Source organism: Rhopalosiphum maidis, chromosome 2 (genome assembly GCF_003676215.2).
Source record: "Rhopalosiphum maidis isolate BTI-1 chromosome 2, ASM367621v3, whole genome shotgun sequence".
Lineage (NCBI taxonomy): Eukaryota > Metazoa > Arthropoda > Insecta > Hemiptera > Aphididae > Rhopalosiphum > Rhopalosiphum maidis.
Window position 1 is genome coordinate 2426427 of NC_040878.1, and position 24254 is coordinate 2450680.

General features: G+C 26.3%; 1 protein-coding gene across 1 annotated transcript in view; it reads left to right on the plus strand.

Moving 5' to 3' along the window:
* The window catches only part of LOC113551411 (rap guanine nucleotide exchange factor 4), a 191562-nt gene that overhangs the window by 147761 nt on the left and 19547 nt on the right, over positions 1-24254 (plus strand). Inside the window, exons 5-6 of the mRNA XM_026953644.1 lie at positions 20121-20172; positions 22885-22994. Of these exons, the coding sequence (XP_026809445.1) occupies positions 20121-20172; positions 22885-22994 (162 nt within the window). The remainder of the gene's footprint in view (positions 1-20120; positions 20173-22884; positions 22995-24254) is intronic.

Sequence of the window (24254 nt, forward strand, 5' to 3'; positions counted from 1 at the left end):
TGAAAAATTATTTTTGAATTATACATTTTAAATGTTCTACGTTGAGTACTTTAAAGTACTCTCAGATCAATCATACAAATTACGTCTTTTGTAAAAGTATTAACAATGCATATTTCCAATATTTTGACAATTATTACTGAAAGATGTCTTTTTGATTATGCATTTCTATAAAATTGTTTTCGGAAAACCATCAGACATTTTGAAATAATTCTAACCAAAGTAAATCCAACTGTCATCAGATAAAATTGATTTATGAAACTTTAAAATATATTTCAAATATCTTGAAAATAGCATTAAAAAGAAAAAAAGTTTCTAGACAATAAATGCCAATATTACTCATAAATTACTTGTAAAACAGAAATATAATAAAATATAAAAAATTTTGTAATTTTTGTAATTTTTAATAATATGTTTTTTGTATCAAAATAAATAAATACATTTAATTAATCTATAAATTATGTTTCACAATTTCTTAAAAAACATCATACATTGTATGTATAATTATATAGATTATAATATGTCCAAAAAACTTATTTTATCTTAAAAGTATTTTAGTTTTAAAATTGTATGATTAATATATATTATATATTTATAAAATTAAAAATGAATATATTATATTAATTATAATTAAGAAATAATTTAGTGCAAATATGTTCATATATATATATATATATATATATATATATGAAAAACGTTTATATTCCAATAGTCCAACTGCTAAATCTATTTTTATATCATAATTATTGTATATTAATAACTAACATACCATGAATGTGAAAAATAGAAATTTAACAAAATTTAATTTTAATAAAATTTACTGGCCAAATAAAGAAAAAATGAATTTAATAAAAATAAGACATTTAATCTTCAATGCTTCTACGCAAATATTGTTTTATAAATAAAATAGTTTTCTTAAAATATAATTTTTATTTATTTAATATAAAAATTAAATGTTAAACAAATAATATACTAGGTACTTTTAAAAAAATATATATATTTCATTATAGAATAATATTTATTTATTTTTTTTTTTTTTTAGTTGAATGCTTGCATTCATATAGTATATTATAATTAAATTATCCTTTGATAAATTATTTATAAAACAGTATGCTAAAATATAAAGAAAATTATTTAAAATAATAATATTGTACACCAGTATAAATATTTAAATGCAACTATGCAAGTTATATTTATACTTCTAGATCTTACCGATTTATCTATAAAGAAAGAAACATCAAGATCAATAAATTATTCTAGAAAAAAAAAAATAATTAAATAAAACGTAAATAGCTTTTAGGATCAGAATATGGAATTTTATCACATCGCTTAATATAAACCTTCATTATTTATTCTTTACGATATTGAATTTAAAAAAAAAAAAAAAACGCGCGTCTCTAGGTTATACAAGAAATCAGAAAGAAAATATTATAGTAGTGTATCATAATTCATTTAATTTCATTTATTAGATTTTGAATTTTATTTTAAACTAAAAATATCATGATTGTTTTGTATCTTTGTTTATTTTAAATATGTTAAACAAATAGACATACCTAACCATTTCGTTTAAAAGCAAACACAAGTTTAACGATCGTTAATCATCGACGTTCGAACCGACGACTAACCACCACATCAGTTATACAATTAAAACAATAGGAACCCATTCTGCAGTTATTTGATTTAAAAGCGAACCCGGTAGGCTTGGTGATTCTGCATCGTAAGTTAAACGTGCGAGGAATGTATCTCGAGAAATAATCGTATTTTGCGGCGCAATCGATACAGCCTCCGATGACAGATATTGGACGAAACTGATTATAAACGACTGGACATAGTGAGACAGTAAAGTGCTTGCTTATAGCTATTACAAGCGCCTATATTTAACGAACTATTGCAGTAGCGTGAGAGGTATAGAATAATTCCTTTAGTTTGATCGGGTCTAACGTCGGAGACTATTCTCGATATTTCAACGGTGAAGTTTGAAAGTGATTTCACGGTAGTTTTTTGTACCTACTTTGAATATCATATTTACGTGTTAGAACTTGGCAACAATTCTGATAGGATACTTAAGAAATTCAATGTACTGCTATTATGATTATATTGATTTTTTACCCAAGTAGTACCTATCGTTGTTTTTTGTTCAAATACGTTTTGAATTGTTAAGAAATATAATAAACAGTTGAATTTATCATTTACGGTAGACTTAATGAATCAATATTATTAATTAACTAAGTTATGTAATAAAATAAATATTATATCTTTAAAAAAAAAAAAAATAATAAGACCGAATAAATAATATTTATTTTCCATATTAAACCGTCTCAAGTTCTAACGTTTTGGATAAAGATAATCGTAAACTTATTATTTATAAAATGAACTTTTCTACGGATGGGATATATACTATTATTATCTGGTGATTTTATGACATCGTGTTGGAAATGTAAGATTACGTCCCGATATTCGTCATTTTCAGATAACACGCGCTTGCCAATTTTATTTCCGTTTACTCTAATTTTTTATCATATACCGTTAGATTTGAGATTCTTGTTTATTATTTTTTTAATCTGTCATTATATAAGTACTTCGATCACGGGATTCTATGACGCGCAACGTGATACGAACGTCATATACATTGGCTGTCGCTCGGTGGCGGGTAATGGTGCATATGTCCGTTAGTGCACCCCGCGCGTGTCTTTTGTACACGTCCTATATCAGTGTGTAGTATAACACCGATGTGAAAACAAACGCATAAGCACTGCGTACACGCGTACATAATATATTATGGTCGTCCGACCGGAACTTAATGCCAATTTATTACGAGTAGAGACCCGGACGTCGCCGGATAGCGGTGTACCTACGTCGTCATCAGGAAAACCGGAAACAACAACACGGACGGGAGCTAGCGGTTGTGGGTGTCCGTGAACAAATTATAGAAGTGGTTGCGGCAGACGCGTAAACAATAAATTACTATATACATTTAACGGCACAGAATACAACGGCTCGGCGACACAATCGCATCGCGGCTAATTACTGCGAAACGCCCGTTACTCATATAATAATAATAATAATAACAATAATACACACATACCCGTCACTGGTGGTTAATTACCGTGTCCGAGTACGCCACCACTTCTAAGACGAACCCTCACAAACAGCCACCGTCTCGCGTGTGCCGGTGAAGTGGTTTTAATCTGTCACGTGACAAATGTTGCAATTATTACTATACCTACACAAGTGTGTTCAGATAACTGGTGAATTACGTTAAGACGCGCGTGTGTGTTTGAAAACGCCATATTATCCTACGTGTTCCCAGAAACTATTATAATATGTTTATCTGCACATAATATATCCTTAAATGGGATGATTCGCCAACCGTGAACCGACTTTGCTGTGCGCTTTAATGGTTCACTCGTTCAAATCCGGATATTTAGAATTTTTAAGTATACTTAAAGATCGCATTATCAAATACTTCAGGCTATCCGTGCCATTTAAAATATAAAGGGCGGACCTCCTATACTCCAGTGTATCCGTCTATATGTAATGGCCAATACATCAAAATTCCAATAAGAAAAATCGAAACGATCGTCGGCTGGGTTAACATCACTGTCCAAACACTTATCGCCAAATATTAAGTAAGACAATAAATTCAAGGAACGTATGTCATCCTTTTTATAAAAATAAATTATCCAACAAAAAAGTTACACCGTTTTACTTTTCCTTTTATTATTATTTATTATCATTTTACTTCTAAACTATATTATAATTTATTTGTTAGATAATAGTTTTTAAAAGGGATAACATTGTCCCTAAATTATTGTGTTCTCTTCAAAATTTAGTATTAATAGTAACAATTATGTATTTAAATTTTAGCCAAATATATTCCCCTAAATATTCTATTCATAAGTTGTGTGTGAAATTATTTATGTATTTTGCCAGTTAGGTAGAATGACAGATAATGTAAAAACATGTATTACGTCTCTTAAAGAGTATATCCTGTTGACACAGACTTATTATTTTCAAATGAGAACCTCGTCCCTCTTTATAACTGTGAAGTGCAAATTGTCAATTAGATAATGTCCTCGTATAAGTATAGTATTAAGTGAGATATATAGATTAATAACGCGATTATTTTCATTGTATTTGTTAGCCCCAGTTTCGGAATGGAACTAGTTCAAACTTTGAGAGATGTGAAACACCAATTATTATTATAGGTCACTGAAGTATTTTTTGTACATCGAGATTCTACGTGTCACACCCTGTGAGTTTTATTATATTTTACTTCTTTTTTTGTGGAATGTTCGATTTTGTAAAACCGCACTGTATACGAATATATATATATATATATATATACTATGAAATACCATGTTATTTCGCTTTTCACAAAATTATCACGTACCACCATGTCGGTTACAATATGATATGTAGTATACAGCAATACACACACACACACACATATATATATATATATATATATAGAAAACAGAAACAAAAACTTTATATATTATATAGTTCTTATCGTTGAATCGCGTTGACGTTAAATAATTATTTTACGAGTGTTTTTGATATAACGTTAATACAATAATAATGCTGCGCATCAACAATATTTCAAACGCTATATTATACCAATTTATATCTATGATTAGTGTAGATGTTATATTATAGGTAGTATTTTATTCACATGCATTAAATATAATAAAATTCAATCATTTTGTTAATTTCGTTTTTTCACCGGTAATAATACGTTATTTTATAGTACATGCAAGCCTATACTGGATTGATTTTAAAAGTAATTGATTCGCTATAATATAATGGCAATAATTTATTAAAATATAAATTTGTGAAATATATTCTAACCAATATCATTTAAATCTCGTTTTAATAGTAGTGTTATGAACTCGCAGTATAATATTGATTTAACATTAAATAAAAAATAAAAACAACGGTTGTGTCAATGAAAACTCGAGTTGAAGAAAATACGTCTGAATACGAGTATATTATGCTATTTGACTTTACACGCAAATGTTTACAGTTTAAATTTACCGACAAATACTATATTACCATATTAACACGCTAAGTCATTTTCAATTATGCCATTTCTTTTCCAAATGCATGTTTATTTCTACCCTTAACTATATCAAAAAAATGGAAAATGGAAAATAATAAATTATAAAAATATAATCCATTATACTGACTTATTGCCTTTTCTTTTTATTACTTTTATCCTTATTCTTACCCCTTGTCCGAAAAAAAAGTGGCTTAGAGCATTTTTATTTCATAGAATTCTTCTAAAATGATCATTATTTCTTTTTAAACAAAAATAAAATCTCTAAAAACTATTTTCAACACTGAATTTGATACACTTTTAGACAGATAAAAATGTGTAGTAATATCTTAATAATTATTTCATAAGATAAGGTAACGAAATAAAATCTATGTTTTTAACAACCAAGCAAAACAAAAATAAATGTAGTTATATTAATAACTGTTAATAAGCTTGATTTTGGTTTAAAAATACTCTAGTAAAATATTGTATTGAATATAACACATAGATTGATGGACGTACTTAATAATAATATGTTTGTTTCCACCACACAGGCATTATATACGTATAATATATAACAACGGTTTTTTATTATTATTCATGTCTATGGTTTTCACTAAATACAATGTTCATAGTTGTTGTTTATCGTTCCAACCAAATTTACATGTATCTAGCAACTTTTTAATAGTTTTTATTATGTTTGATATTATAATATTGATTATAAATATTATTGATAATAGTTACTTAAAATCTACAACGATATTATTAACATATCAAATACGTGTATTTGAGCAATATATATTATATTTTAATTGTATTTATCTCTCAAAAATGAAAATGCTTTAAATTAACTATTCTACTTAAATTATATTTTGAAAATTGTTTTATCAACAAACTTTTAGTTATCACGAGAAATTGGTTGGGTTAAAAAACGTTATTTCAAATATAAACAACATACAATTCAATAAAGTAATCCTATTAAGTGTTAATCATGAATCATGATTCATGATATTGGACTATTAAGTCATCATATATCACATTGTGTTTACAATATTTTTTTTATTTTCTGAAACATTTTATGATTTATATTATCTTAAAAACAATTTTAGATTTGTTTTAATAATATTTTTTTTATATTGTCTTACATTTTTTTCTAAAAAATTTAAATAGGCATGTAATAAAATATCTTATTAACGGGAAAGAACTGATATTTTGTTTGAAACAAACTCAAAGTTTCAATAATTTGCATCTCACCTATCTTAATTATGCGAACAGGAACTCTAACTTAATAACAAAAGCCACATCATACAACCCAAAAAAAAAAAAATTACAATAGCTTAAAAACGATTTGTGTCGACCATATCAATTTAAATAAAATTATTTTCGGTATTGTTTTAAAAACAGAATTCGAGTATATTATTATTTATTACCTCTAATATTATTTTTATTGTTGTGGGTACTTAATTATTCGATTATTAAGAATTATTTTACGTTCACAATAAAATAATATATAACGCTAAACAACATACCTACGATGTAAGGCAATACATACGCCTAGGTGTGTGCTATTTGTCAAATTTATCGTGTGTGTAATTGATAAAAAACGTACCTATAGTCATAAATTAGTGTTTGACATTTTATTTTTTTATCAACATAGTAAAAATCATTTTCGTGTTAATATTATATCCCAATATGCTCTGAACACATACAACTGATAGCATTTAATTCACGCAAACAATATTCATTAACGCCGTTTGAACGTTGGTAAACGTTACTACATGTATATAATAATGTTGATAGTAATAATAATAATAATAATAATTTACTCGCAAAAGCAATATCCCTAAGAAGAGCCATTGAATTATTCATATAATATGCGCGAGGGTGGAGAAAGTTCTTAAATTTTTCTCGAGTTCTATGGGGGTAGACGAAATAAATAAATAAATCGAATATTCCAGTGAAAAATGACTTTGACTGCCCCAGGCAGATACATATAAAATACTATTATATACCTACTACGGAACGAAAGTTTAAAGTTATACGACGACAAGATAACGATACCATAACAGCTATATAATAATGTCTTATCGTAGTATCTTATACTCTTTTTCTTCGTTTATTTTTCTTCTTTTACCCACATCTTTTGATCGCGCTTTTCCGATCGATCGCTCGAATAATAATAGTTATCCCACGCAGATATCCTGACAAATCGTCCGCTGTGGTTACGAGGCCCGTCGATTTGCACCGTCGTCCTATTATGTTTCGATAACGATTCGGCTTCGCGCGCGCCCAGTTAATGACCGGATGTCCGGAAACAACACATTGTGTAAGGAACAAGACGTGCGACATCTGTCTATCACCGCTAACCGAAACGTTCGTGGATAGCCGAAGATGACAGTGTCTGTTTTTTCATATTCTTTTTTTCGTTTCGAAAGTTTTTTCTAACAATTTATTTGTTTTAAAGCCTAAGACTTATATACCGACCGAACGGCTTACTGCGAGTCAGTGAATACCGGAAAATCAAAAACCATTTGTTTCCGACAGAAGTTCGGAAAAACTTAGAGCTTGAGCCTTGTAGAGTGATGGAGACTTACTTAAACATATTAAATCTGAAAAATATAGTTATAACATTAGTATGATTATTTTACTGTAGGAAACTTGCAAACACAATGAATATAAATGCATGCTAAGAAGTTTTAATAATTTTTTTTGTAATCATCACTTTCAAAATCTATCCAAAATAATATAATACAAATTTAACTGTAAAGAAGATGGTGTAAATTCATGGTCACAAAAAACAAACATACTATTTATAAATTATTATATAACATCGTTAAGTTTTTTTTATAACTTATATTTTATAATCATTATATCAAAATTAATCCAAACTGAAAATAACTATATTGAATTCTGAGAACTAACTAAAAAAAAAATAAAATGTAAAATATTCTATCGAATAATAATAATAATAATAATAATAATAACATCTATCATTTTAATTAATACAATTGAGTTAAATTTAATACGAAAGAGTGTTCATTTCCTAAGTGTATTCATATAGCTAGTTATTTTTCCAATAATTACTGTCGACTGTTGCTTATTATTATAAGCTATACGAGGAAGTAGCTATCGATCATGCTATGACAGTATTTTATTTTATATTTTGTATTTTATTTCGTAGGTGAATATAATATATAAGTGAATTCTTGAATCATTATTAACACGATCAAAGCATAATATCTAATCCAATCGATCAGTTTATGTATAATAAAAATAAAAAGTATAACAAAGAACAAATGGTTTATGGTACATCGAGTACTCATTATTTTCAACAATTTTTAATACACCAAAGGAACTCATCGCTTAACAATATAATATCATTATAATTCTATTATTTTTAATTGTATCACATCGCATTAAAATAAAAAAAAGAAAAAGAATATGATTTATATATATTATTTTTATATTATCCTTATCCTATGATAACTTCCTTAAACTTATTGTAATTTATAACTTTTAAATTTTCTAATGTTAATTTAAGAAATATTTAGTTTGAAATTTCTTTAAGCTTCTAATTCTAGTTATAGAACTTACCTAACACAAAAAAATATTATTAAATTTAAAGAATAGTGTCATATTATTATGACCTCGCCGGAAGATAATAAACGATATCTAAGAACATTAAATTACTTAATCATAGCCTATGAATAGTCTATATTCATTATTCATGAATAACTGAAATAGCTGATTTTAATCAAGAATTCTTGAGTTATTGATAATAAGTGTTGATGCTTATGTTCATAAGCAATCAAAAACAGTGGAGACACACATACGCAATGTACTAACAATGTTAAATTTAGGTCGTACCAATGTGTAGTTATTTATTTAAATAACACATCTAATTAATAGGCAATATGATTTGAATGTAACTTACATTTTCAAGACATATCGTCAAATTTATTACAATAGTTTTTTTTTTTTTTTACTGATTTTTGTTATTACAGTACATCATATTTAATTTTATAATTTATTTGGTATCAAGATTTTAGACCGATTCTCAAAATTGTTTAAATATACATATATACATATTATATTTTATAATAAATGGTTTATGACTATTCGAATTGGTTGACAATAAAAACTTTTGAAGAGGACCAGGGTAGCCACATATAAGAAAGCACTCGTTACTCAGCACAGAATATTCAAGTGTAATAGAGCCGTTGAGTTCAGGGCACCTTCGCCTTTATACTTCACACTTTTGTAAACTTTATGAAACTAACTTATGTTAATCAAATGATCAAACTATTTTAAATTTAAATTGACTAATACAATCATTCCACGATTCGAAGAGACGAAAATTAGGACTCTGTTATAGTTATTGATTAATATGTTTTATTTGTGCTATTTTAAATAAAATAAGTAATTGTCTGATATCTTAAAAACCGTCAAGGATAAATTTCAACAATTAATTAATTGTTGTTAAAAATTAACGTAACTAATTAATAATCGTTTTACAAAACTTGACATGTTTCAAACCAGATACTAGTTCAATAATTTTTTTTTTCATATTAATATAGATAATTTCATATTATTTAGGAATAATGGGATGTACGCTAGAGATTTAAAAATTATTTTTTGACTTTATCAACGATACATTTAAGAGTTTTTTATTTTCATAAATGAAAAAAAAAATAATAATAATTTATTGTTATTAGTCCTTTTGTAGTTTTAACTTTTAAACCATTAATAATACTAAAAATAAACTAAATGTCATAATATGTGATAAATGAATTTAAAATGTTTTTGAATATTTTAGTTGGTATGTTAAAAAACATTAAAATTATGTATTATTGTTTTTCAGAGCAACACTTTTCTATTAAAAGTTTTTATGATTTTCAAAAATGGCACTTAACATCTTTTACAAATCATGTTAAAATAAAATATGCTATTTTATTTGCATTTTGGTTCCTAAATGTAATTTTTGAAGTACAAACATAATTATTAAAAAACCCCATAAAATAATTGACACACAAAACTCACACAAATTTTCATTAGCAATATTTTTGATTTGTTTTAAATACCTATACCTAATAATTTATTTAGGTAAAATTGGGACGCTAAAAGAATAGTCATATCTATTTTCTAAATAATAATATTATATACTAGGTAAACATATACACCTACCTACTTATATGTGTACACTGCACTAAAAATAAACTACGTTAAAATATAAGATTTCAATATTGTTATTATAATATAATGATATGCTAAAATTATTACTACACGACAGTGTACCTATTAAACGCTACCGATCTTTTTTTAATACATCGTGTAACCGCAACTATAATACGATTATAATAGGAACTAAGCGCGTTACTTTTTTTAGGGTTTAGAAACAATCGTCGAACTGTCATTGATTTCTTTTTAATCCCTTGCTGAACAGTGTGAATCGGGTGGTTTAAATGCTTAAAAAATGTATGGCTTACGAGATATATTTATTTTCCGTTGAATGATAATCAGTATAAATTTATATAAACACTAGTTTTTTTTTTCTTTTTCCAGCAGTGGGTTACCATGAAATCAATAATATTTTTTTTTTTTTACACAGGTTGGACTTTATGATGTCCAATACCTATTGGCTATTACACTGTAAAAACTAACAAATTATTCGATACACACAATATTATAATACCAATTAGATAATCGTTAAAACTTTTGGTAGATAATAGATGAGATTATTGTTGTAGTATATAATATATAGTATTAACCCATTTTAAAAAGATTTTGTTAATATACTATACCGAATAGCTTGAAAATACAATTAAATCATCGTTATTTTACATATTTTAACCAAATTTCGATCTTGAGTTGTATGACAATAATCGACTATGCAGTACTGCATTACCGTCTTAAAAACTTCAAATAAATAAAAATCACTGCTATCTTAATTATTAATGTTTGCAGTATATCTATACAATATTTTCTGTACACGAAGAAATCCATGTATGTTCCAGGTGTTAATAAATAATATTAAAACAGGAAACTTTCCAAAAACATTAATATAGCCGTGTAGATGATATTGCTCTGTATAGATACCGGTATATGTAATTAACGAAATTAATTAATTAACAACTTCTGTATCATAAGAGCACATTTAAAACGTATACACATATAAAATATGATATTGTTATTAAAATGACTAGAATAACATTTTCGTTTATTTTTTGTTTTTGATCGTGTAAAAACGAAATTTCTCATAACGCTAATGTATCTACATCCTAACTGTATATTTTATCTACATAGCGTTTTCGTTTAAATATCGTATTATTAACCACTCACTAATTTTAATAGCATATCTCCAACCCTAAATTATTATTCCCTGTAACATACAACTTAAATACTAATCTGCTTGGGTTAATTCAACAAATATGATAATATTGCATACTTAATTCACTTAAAATGTTTATAATATAATTTGAGATTGAGATAGGTGGTTAACCAAGATGCCTAATCTAAGTTGTTCAATACTTTTTTCCGTTTAATTTTGGACTTTTTACGACGGTTTACGGCTGTTGGTTGTCAAGTTTTAGTGATATGTTATTTTGGACTCCATATAATTTATGTATTTTAATAATTTAATCTTCGTTCTGAATTTTACGAAGCAAATTTTGTATCAAATGGAAAAAAAACATATTGAGTGAATACCAAATGGAATAGCGTAATTTAATTGATACCAACAACATACATTGATTGATTACTTTTCAAAATCAATTATTATTACGAATTATTTGTTAGTTTCAAATTCAATATTACGATTGATAAACATTTATGTTCAACACAAAGTACATTGTATTGTAAGATATTTTTTTTTGATTTTATAGATTTATTTTTGGTGAATATTAATGATAAATATTTATTGATACTTCTTTTAAATTAAATATTTAAACTATTGGAACAAAAATTTGTTTTGAAATTTGAAATGTCTAAAATTGTACCTACGAAAATAATTTATTTAAGCCCTATATTTGATCATATTATATTAATACCTTAACGTGTCCCCATCGATAACTTTTTTCTACAAACTTTTTTTTAAATTAATTTAATTTTGATAAATCGTCACTTCGCAGAAGATCCAAAATTATTACACTATAATATATATAAAATATGTGGCTTACTTAAACTGAGAATAATAATAATAACGATGACTGTAGTTACGTTTGAAAATAATTTTAGTTGATTTATGTGAATTTTGGTTATTTCCATTATGTATACAAATTTAGTTTCATAGTCGATGAACGAATATAAACGAAAACAACCACGAAGTAATTCATCCTGTATAATATTATATTTATATTGTAGTAATTATTCGATTGCGTTGTTTTGTCTTATGTTTACGTTTTTGGGTGTCGAATTTTATGTTTTTTTCTGCCAATTAATTACTATTCTGATGTACTAACAATGGCTGGCTGCCATAATAAATCGACTAGGTTTCCGTACCTAATGGTCTATTACAATAGCATAATAGCCAAAACAGCCAACTAGTGCGTACTTACGCAACACGTATATATTCTCGCCGGAAATTCGGCCAAAGCACAACGTGTCACTAAGTCACGTCTGTTATCATTAAATTATCTTGTGATGGAAAGTTACGGAAATCGGTTTGGGTGAAACGGAGGTGGCCTTTGCGCACGTACAATATATATATATATATACTTCCATTATCATATTTTAAACACATACGTTATAATAATATACATTATATACAATTTCCGTGTCAATGCTCCGCTAATTTACCGATATTAACCACCTAACGTGGTTAAAATTATAAAGGACGTATAACCAACGAGGAACTCGTCACGTGGTATTCCTTAGGTTAGGTTAAAATCAATCGCTCATCAAGATTCACAAACAGCCGAAGTTACATTTGTAAGTACATTATAGCAAAAAAATTCGTGAGTAAACTTTTTACGATATAATTTCGAACTCCTAAGTCGACTTATTTATAAGCCACGGAAATCGTCGATACCACTTATAAAATATTAAAATAAATTATAAAACAGAAGTCACTTCGTCAAAACATTTTTATGGTATTTAATTACTTTTTTTTGTATTTAAAATAGGTACAGCTATTAGAAATTCTTTTTTGGTGATTTTATATTTAAAGATACGAAACTCTAAAATATACAAGTATACCCTAAAAAATACACGTTTACTAAATTTTTTAGATTTTACTTTTTGCTTTGTTTACACTCAATTTAAAAAATATTTGTACACCAAAACAATTTACATGGATAGATTCCTGGCTTGAAAAGTGTCAATTTAAGGCAAATAATAATTATTTAAAAATATTAGACTTATTTTTAAATTAACTTATAATTACATTTTAATATTTAGTACCTGCCTATTTAAAATACACTTCAAAAATATTTTTCAAGAATAATTGTGTTAAAAGGCATAAATTATTTAGGTGGAAATAATTAAACGTTTTATATTTAAACTATATAGTTTTATAATCATAAGATATCATTACCAATTAGTAATTCAAATCAAAATTTGTACTTAAATGAAAATTTATATCAATATATTATCAATATTTTTTAACTGCTGTTATAACAGTATACAAAAAAACTAATATTACATGTTAAGCCTGTTTGACTTATAAAAAAAAAAAAAATGCTTTAAACATTAATCAATAAAGATTAAAATATTTAAATTTTTAAATTTAGTAAAAATAAATAGCACAAAAAGATAAAAATAATTAAAAACTAGAACATATATAGGAAATGATATAATAAATATTTGGTGGAAAAAACAAAATCGATTTTGCAAAAGCTAGTGATGCGAAAATATTCCCAATTTTCTGCCGTTATTTGTAATTTATTAGTTTTTCAATTAATTAATAAAGTACTATTAATTTCTTACTTTGGAACACAATCCGAGAGCGCGACCCTTCTCCCCTCAAGTCATAACTACATACAAATTTTAATCAAAACCCTCCCTCAAAGTTTAATATTAAAGAATTCCTTCTGCTCCAAAACACGAGGACTATACAAAATAATAGAAAATATTTATTAAAAAAATAAAGTAAAGTGAAGTCACGAAAGTGAGTTATCGATTTATTGTACAGAGTATATTATATTATTATGTTTACTTCCTTAATCAAGAGTAGGTTACTGTGATTTATGTGTTGAATTATAATTTAATGATAATTATCGTACACGAAAAATAACTCTGAAAGAAGACGGTATCTTAACTTATATAAATAACTATATTTATGATATATTTTTATAGTTATTAGGGCAATTTATTTTAAAATTAGTAATACAATAAGTTCAACAAAGTTTTGCTGAAAATATTGCATCATAAAATGTTATTGTTTATATATATAGTATAAATTTTAAATACTCACAAATAATATTTTTAAATTATTGCGAATAATCAAAATAGTTTCTCTTCGTTTAAACATTTAATTTCATCCAAATATGAATTTAAAATTTATGAAACATAATATTAAATTAAAATGTTTATCCAAAAAAAGAAAAACTTTAGGTTCTTTATTTTTCAAATTGTTTGGTTATAGTATGTACTTCTTTTAAAAAACGTAGTATTGAATTTTTAATAAGAATTAGCTATAATATTAAACATTTTATCAATTGTATTGACTGGCTCAAAAAAAGATCTACGTAAAATTGGCTTTCCACTTATCCTGTCTACTTCAAATCAACACAAATATCTTGAACTATATTTTGGAACTAAGTTTTCCAAAATTGGAACTTCATGTTTTTCACAGAAAACATGGTAAAAGGACAACTAACTTCACGCAACCCCCCACCTTATCCTATCCACTTAAAATCATCACCAATATTTTGGAACAACTAGGAACCAAGTTTTTAAAATTTTTTTAAAAAAAAATAATTTATTCAATATAAACATTTTTAAATGACGGGTTTTAACTTAACCTCAGGGTTTTTGATAGTTAAAGAACAGATTTTACCATTCATTGTATCGCCGCTTTACTCATAATAAAAATGTTATCTTTGAAATTTTTAAAATGTCAATACATAGCACGCAGCAAGCATGAATTCCGAAAATAAATTCTTAAGTAGTGATTCATTTTAGTTGCCAAAATATTAGTGTAATTTTGAGGCGGATAGGATAAAGTGGGGGGACTAACTTCATGCACGTTAAAAAGAGTAAAAATATTTTTAAAGTAGTATCATTTATTAAATATGCATAAAATGATCGTTTAGTAAAATTTATCTATTTATCTAAGGTTATTTTTTAATTTACACCGATACAGTAATATCGATATTGTTGAATACTGGTTTAACGTAAAAATTCATGTTTTTTTTTTCGTTATAATTTTGAAAAGTATTGGGAACATTTTTTAGATTCTGAACAGAGTGATGAATATATTTTATTTGTACAATAAAGTGTGTTTTTTTTTTTTTGTGTCTGTCATCACGTTTTGGAGTAGGAATAATTCTTCGATTTATGACTTTAGCCCCTCTTTGAATAGTAAAATTCATCTAGTTGGTACTTTGGGGGAGTCAAAAGTAAAACATTTCCAGTAGTTAAGTAGTTTTCAAAAGCGTCGGGAAAAACCCTGAAAAAACAACGGAAAAACGGCAATTGTTACGCATAACCACTTTTCGACAAAATCAATTTTTTGATTTTGCTGTAATTCAAAAACGAATCATTGTAAATACTTGAAATAATTTTCACCAAATGTTTATTTTATGATTATCTATTTACGATTAAATTGTCAAAATATTTTGACCTTTTTTAACTTGCTTATAGACAATTGAAATTTTCGACTTTTCTAAGTATTATTTTTAAAAATGCCAATGAAAAAAATTTGGCTATTCAAAAAATCTTTAAAATTGAATACAACTTTTATTATAAGTTGTACTTATTTAAATTTTGAACCTCAAAAATCCTCAAATACCATATAGATCAAATTTTGTATCAAAAACCACCCTAACCAAGGATTGAAAAATATAAAACGACAAATATCACGTTATATTTAGATAATCGTTTCATGATATAGTTTTATAGTAATATAATACAACTTAAAACAACAGCTATATCTTATTGATCAAGCTTTTTATAAATTCGACCGATTTTTGATTACCCAAAAGCTACTACCACTGCAAAAACTATAAATTGTGTATACTATTTGAAAAATTAATAATATGTATATTGTAAAGTGATTGATGGTCGTGCTATGCGTGATGATTAAAAAAATAAAACCGCTTTAATAATAATAATAATACATAAAAGTAAAACTGTATAATATAATATTTTAATGGGTACATAAACGAGAGAAAACTATATTTTAAAATACTATACAGCAGGTATTATGGGATCTGATGGTCTTTTCTTTTATGATATTTCCTCGCTACTTTTAATAATAATATTTTGACGAGATTGGGTGGATCGTAAAAATATAATATATAATATATAGTCATTCATTCCAGCTAAAATGCATTACGACTTATTGCTTTGTTTCGTTTTCCTCATAAAACGAATTTACTAGCAGCGTATTTATTTTGAAAATACCTAAAAATAATGTTCGTCAAGTTTGAGATTTCAATCACAGTAGTTGAGCTTGCAGAAATTGTAATTTCGTAGAAAATTAATACTAAATATAGCTAAATTAAAAAAATTCTTTGACTAAATATCATGTTATTTTATTTATTTTTATTTTTAGCAATTCCACTTAATATAGTGAGGATCTTAGTGGTTAACATTCGTATTTTTCAAATATATTAACTTTTTTTAAATTATATTTCTCGTGTTATTTGAAGTCACAACAAAACAAACATTTTGAAAAAAAATTATAGTTTTTCTTATTTTGTATCAATATAGTATTAAATTGTTTTATATTCAATGATTACATATACTTTTTCTTTCATAAATAAGAGTGTTTAGGTATTTAATTAACTATAACTTATAATTTATAGGCACTAAAAATGAACCGGGTCTATGTGTCCGTACACTCGGAGAGGTCACACGTGTTCCGCATGATGGTAGTTTATTCATCAAAGCTTTAAATGTGTATCAATATAATAACCTACTCACTCTAAACTATATTTATGTACATTAAAATACTCAAAAAAAAATATATTCTGCTTGGGAATATAAAATTTAAAAATATATTTTATCATTCTAAAATCCATAACTCTAAAAATTATAATGACAAAATAAAGATTAAAATTAATTTTTTTTTTCAACTGTTATTTTGGAACGACTTCAGATTATGAAAAAAAAAAATGAATGTCTAACCTTAAAAATATCACCCTGGTTATAAGTTTTTAAATTGATGTTCGTGTCATTTTAATTATAAATTTACAAAATAAAATAAGTACATATTATTATACACGCACCAATAAAAATTTTAACGCTAAATGTTGTCAAATAACAAAAAAATATGTACAATATATGTATCAAATTTTGTTGAGAAAAGCTGTTTATGCAGAATATTCAATAAGTTTGGAAAAATTTATTAGACTAATTGAGATTGATAAACGGTAACATATGGCATAATTAATAGGGGTATTAAATATTTCAGACATTATAAATGTATTATCTATTATTGCTCCGTATAGGTATTAAAATATGAAGTATACTAAGATTTTCAAACTTATTTAACAACTGGTGTATTTGTAGTATTAATAGATAAACGCAAGATTTATATTGTCTAGTACATAATAAAAATTATATGTATTGTGTACATAATATTATATGTCTCTCATATAGGTAACTGCAATTGTATCCCATTATTTCTGGTTTAAATGATATTAATTTTAGAGGAAAACATTAACATTAATGTAAACAATACAACCAAACTATTAAGAATCAAAAGAAAGGTAAAACGATTTTTTTTTTTTTTTTTTTAAGAGCGAGAACGGTTTTTTTTCCTGTTGTTGTTGCTTTAGTCCATCGTGTTTTAAAATATCCTATTATTTATTTTTACGAAGTCAAAGAAAAAAAAACACTATGCTAAAAAAAAACAAATAAATAAATAAAAGATTCGGGGCATTAGCGTTAAGGAGTAAAGTATAAAGTAGGTACTAACCTGAGATAACAAAACCTTTTAGTTCTTTCGTTCTTTCGTGTACGCATTTCTGTTTCTTATTTTCCGTGTTTTTTGTCTTCATACCTCATCCCTATTTATCACATAAAAAGGCGAACAAGAGCTGAATTTATTTACAGACGTTAAACACCGACTCTTACCTCATAGACATCGTAAAAATTACGGTGATGGTGGTGATGACGATGCAGTAACGTGCATATATTCCTCTACTCGGATGTCTTTATTTAGTTGATTAATCTATAGAATATAGGTTTAAGATCATAAAAGTGTGTATACGCGTGATCACTATTTACAAACGCGTGCTGCAGGTGTATTATATCCAATGTGTTTCGCCAATTTCGATCGCATGGAAAGCTTTTCATCTGGAGCTTAATTCATACTCATCCTTATTTATTATCAAATCTTATATTAATAACATAATAACTTATAAGCCTATAAGCTTTTATCGTGAACAGAGAATGCATTTTTTTTTAATTTTATAAAATATTAAATTTATATTTAGGTTTCTTTTCCAAAATATTTCATTTTATGATTATTTATTTTTGTTCTCATAAAAAAGAAAATTGCGAGTTTTGATCGAGATTTAATTGAATTAACAATCATATAAAATATGCTTACTTAAATCTTAAATACATGTGTACCCATCAATAATAAAAAAATGTAGTTCTTAAATATTATATATGAACATCTGGAATTGTGTAATTCACTCATTGGTTTCAGTTAACGAATCTTTTATAATTATATTCTAACATAATCAATATTAATAAATATTTAAACTTTATCTTCCCAGGGTTTAATTATTTTATAATATATATTTAAATCACTGTATTTGAAAAACAATCACACTTTAAAATAATTTTTAATTAAAACCAATAATATCGATCTTATAAATTTAAAATTTTGGTTTTCACAAAATAGGTCAAACGTCAATATCAATGTATGTTTAAGTGAGTAATTTTTTCAGTTGTGTTTTTAAGTTGTGACATGAGCTCATAATGTATTCAACAAATTGACAGGACATGGTTCATTTTTTAAGTATTTAAAAATCTAAGCCAATGTCCAAATATTACATTTCTTGTATGAGTATATGACTATTTTAATTTAATGTATTTTGTCTTGTTCTTTTATTGAAGAAAATTCTTCAATGTCTTTATGATTACGTTGAATTCCCACTTGACTGTATATTTTTTATGTTAAACATTTGACGTATAATCATAAAACAAAATTTTATTTGTCTAATTTTTGATATATTTTTATTAAATTTAAATTCATTGGCATTTTTATTTTTTAAATGTATTTACATTATTTACAATACCACAAAACGTGTTTAATCATTTATTATTAAATTGTACAATTTCAATTATTATAAACATGCGTTGATTTATATCATCAGTAATATAATTATAATTTTTACTCGTATAAATAAAGTTTCTCCAATGAGAGGATTATTCAATCAGTGAAACATGTCCTTTTTTTTATATACACAAATACACATTTGTAATTAACACATTTTAATCAATATCCATGAACAGATTTTGACATACGACTTTTTTTTAAAGTCATCAATAAAATATTTATAATTTGATTTTTCAAGTCAAAATAGAAGGTAATTATTTGGAGACACCCAAAACCTTGAATTTTATCATTTTTAGTATAGCGCCAACAAAAACAGTTAATGAAGGTGTAGTGCTAATTTAAATACATCAGGCTTGTATTAGCCTGATTACTTATTGTTTTTAGGGTAGGATCTTGTTTTGTTTAATATTCTACAGAACTATCTTATTTGTCAATATTGTAAAATGTTAATTTGTAATATATTGTATTCATACAATAGCTTTGATACAGTTATGAAATTAGTGATTAATGTTTGTATTATTTTAATGTTATTTTTGTTTAATTTATTTTAGATGTATTTGTTTAAGGATTATAAAATTATATACATTGTTGTAGTATCCTAATGAATTGTAACATTTTTTTTGATTTCAGAAACACTCAAATCTGATGAAAGACTTAATCGCTACTAATAAACTAAGAAACGGTATGGTTTTATTTTATTATATTGTTTAAATATTAATTATGTACACGATCATTGATTTTTAAGTACTTATTGTACCACAATTTAAAAATTATTTTTAATGAATACCTACTGTTTTCAAAAAATAAATATAATGTTTATAATATAAGTTGTGACATATGGTTATCCAAGATGTATAATTATATAGAAAAGTTAATTTCAGTTATTATATTTACCATTTTATATAGCTTACTAACACTCTACAGTTACAACGATGCATTTTATTAGAGTAGAGTATAAATCGTGTATCCGATGGTCCACTGTGATTATAATAACACAATTTAATTACCTATAATATTTTAAATATTAAAATGTGTATGGTTATCATTATACAATTTTCAGTTGGATACAGGCAAGTATTCTACAATATGAAATGAATTAACTATTGTTAATATTTAGGCATTATGCATTACAATAATATAATTATAAAAATCTTATCTTAAAATACCCAAACTCAGGTCGCTAATGATAAACAAGGCGTTGAAGGTAAACCTGCAACCTTTGATAGAATATTTTAATTAAAGGTTATAATAATATGTATTAAGATTAAAAGGGTTCTGTATTATAAGTTTCTACAGCATTCTGCGTGGTAGATCATTAAGTTGAGTTCGAAAGAAATACGAATAAACGATAAATGTATTAACCGATCCCGCGTCAATACTTAATTGAAATTTAAAATTAATTTAATTAAAAGACAATACTAAAGTGAAAATTTACAGTAATTTATAAGATATATTTTTTTATTTATAAATTTAAAATATTGTGTTATGAATAGGGTTTAGATCATCAGTCAAAATTCAATAACAAAAACAAATTACATCTTTTAAAAACTAAATAGTGAATAATAACATTAATTTTATATTTATACATTTTATTTGACATTTAAGGAAATTGTAATAAAAATATTTAACGAAAATATATTATAACCCCCCCCCTCCACCGTTAAATAGAGCACAGCTGCTTAAAGCTATCACAATAGGTTCTGCTGGTGGCGTCTGCATTATAACATTATACCGACGTAATAAAGTTAAAAGATCGTATGAAAACAACAAAACAGCTTTAATCGAATAGTATGCATTTGGTTCATTTTATATGTATCGATTACAATAAACTACAGCAGATGGTTTCGAATACATTCGAATAAAAGCTCACATACTTCACACGTATAAGCTTATATAGTATATGTATACTCTATGTATACTCAGTATATTGTATCACATTAAACAAGGCGATTCTTTTATCACTATGCATTTTACCATAAAACGACTGAATTTATAATGTGACTGATAAGATATATAGTTTTTTACACAGTTCAGAAAATGGAATATAATTGTAATTCATTACAACACAGCATGATGTTTAAATAACTTATAATTTATTTTAAAAATAATATATTATGTTTTCCGTGTAAAATACTGTAAAGTGATAAAATAATCATCCTCCATAATATATACATATTATAATCATATGGGTGGTAAGCGTGAGTGTCGTGTGTACAATTTACGTATATATATTATGAACGTTGTGCTTAGGGGCACGACCAATGTAACGATATACCTATACATACCTCCGTAACCATAAATTATTTATAATCATAGGATCGGATCCCTTTATATTATGAGTTCTCGCAGTGTCCAAACCGCAACCATACTACCGCTCACGTCGCATTGAGCTTGACGAATTCCCCGTTCGTATAATCGTATGCCGTTAGCTCAAGCCAGATCGGTTAATCCTATTGTTATTGTGGCCTTAAACAAAAAAAAAAAAAACAAAAAAGGAAATAACGTACACCTCCCGACTACGGTTTATATATAAATACATGAATGGGGTGACACGTATTTTTTCTCTGAGGTAAAAACCATCTTTTGGAGAAAAAAAAAGAGAGACGAAACTCGTAGACGCGCTATATATGTCCCGACTAAAGATTTTAATTATGTAGTCGCGGGAGAATTTGATTGCCGTCCGTACTCGGCGGTGCCCATGACTATGGCGGAAGAGAAAAAAAATCGTTTTAAATCCATTTTCCGTACAACACTACAAGAACAACAAAGCCGACAAGATAAGATAGTGTTTTTAATTAAAAATTAAAGACGGTGGTAAATAAGTGTTAAAATTTGAGATCTATGGCTGTATGAGCTGTCCAGTGTTATTTATTATGCTTAATACTATAGCGGTATACAATATTGGATAAGTTGAATAATGGGGTAAAATATTATATATACATCTCGGTACAAATTTTTATTTATTTTTACGTACAATATGCACGCATTACAGACGAATGTCGACAAAAAGATGGATATTCGTAGCATTTTATAATAATAATTACAAATTTAAATTTGTATTTCACTACATTCAGCTTTTAGTAGGTACGAAAATAAACATCCGATAAGTTACGATGACACAACAATATTATTTCTTTGTGGTAATAATTTTCAAATTATTCGGTATGCCAATTTTTAAAAAATAACCGATAATAAATTATGATTATAAGTTTATCATCTCGACACTTAAAAAACGTATTTCGAACTTTTTTAATAAGACTTGAAATCTAATTTTTCTTTTCATCATGACGCTTTGTAATTTGTATTTTTGTAATCATTTTTCTTGTCATTATTTATTTATTATTATATGAAAACTTCGCACCAATCTAAAATTTTATATTTTTGCCTCTAACAGGGATGGCCAGTGGAAGTCTAACCAAGTGCCAATCTCCTCCACCTGTGATGAATCAGACTCGCAGAACAGTTACCCCTGATAATCCTGATCCGGCTGAAGTCATTACGGAGGTAAACATAAAAACACATTTAACTTCTCCATTAATAAAATATAGCAATTTATTGTAGTACAATCAACGTTCTAATAATTATTTATGATTGCAATGTAAAAAAAATGTAATTTCTTTAAAGTAGTTAAAGTTATTGTTAATTAAAATATTTTAATTATGCATAATTTGCTTTGCACATACGCTTATATTTATCTTAATATTATTATGTTAATTTCGTTATGGTTATTTTAATGGATAGTAAAATATAACAGTCTTAAATATTATGTTTTATTACATATTTAAAAAAATATATGTTTTAATAAACTATACGAGGGCTTACGAATAACTACCAATTAGTGTACCCAGTAGAAGTTCTGAAACTATTTTAGTTGACGCCTCACCGAACATTGAATGTTTGTGACTTGCAGCCACCCATCACAGTAATATAAATACGAATATTTTTCATATTTTAAACATTTTATGACTTTATTAACGTTGGTGTGTGTGTACAGATGCGCGATAACAATTAAATTATTGATTATATACACGCAAATAATTATATTAATGCAATGTTTTTTTTCGCTATATTCTGACGATAAAATATATTTTACACTTGTATTTTATAATTTCGTTCCACGTAATGTCATATATTTACATATTTCTATTCATTTCAGTCACTTTATCGATATTTGATGATGAGCTTGAATCTTACAATTGTATATACTATGTACGTACTACGCACTTTAGAAATTCGAAATTAGAAAACCGATTTAAAAATTAGGTTTAATACGCACTGGATTATTTTTCGACCATAGGATAACGAGGTGATGGAATTATACCAATTCCCATTTGACCCCACTCCCCGCTTAAATTTATAATATTTCTTTCCTCTAATTATGAGCTATCAAATCGGAACTACTTTGGAGCACCATTACAGCATAATAACCTAATGAATTAATTTTCGTATCACGATGCGTGACCATGGCCAATCAATCGCAGTGAACAACTATCGTAGAAGTGTCTAAGAAAGGTTGAGTTGATGGAATCAGTGAATAACATTAATATTGGTGTACTCACTTTACTCGGCGCTTGCAATCCTCGGTAAATGGACGTCGCGGACCGAAAGCAACGAGGCCCGAAATGATTATTATATGTGTACAATAATACTGGTTTTGTGGAGATGTCGTCGTGCGAAATATCTCCCTAACCGCTTTCCTCAAACTGACTGATCGCATCAACGGAGATCATCGCGTTTACCCGTTGGAAATAGTAAACCGCATAC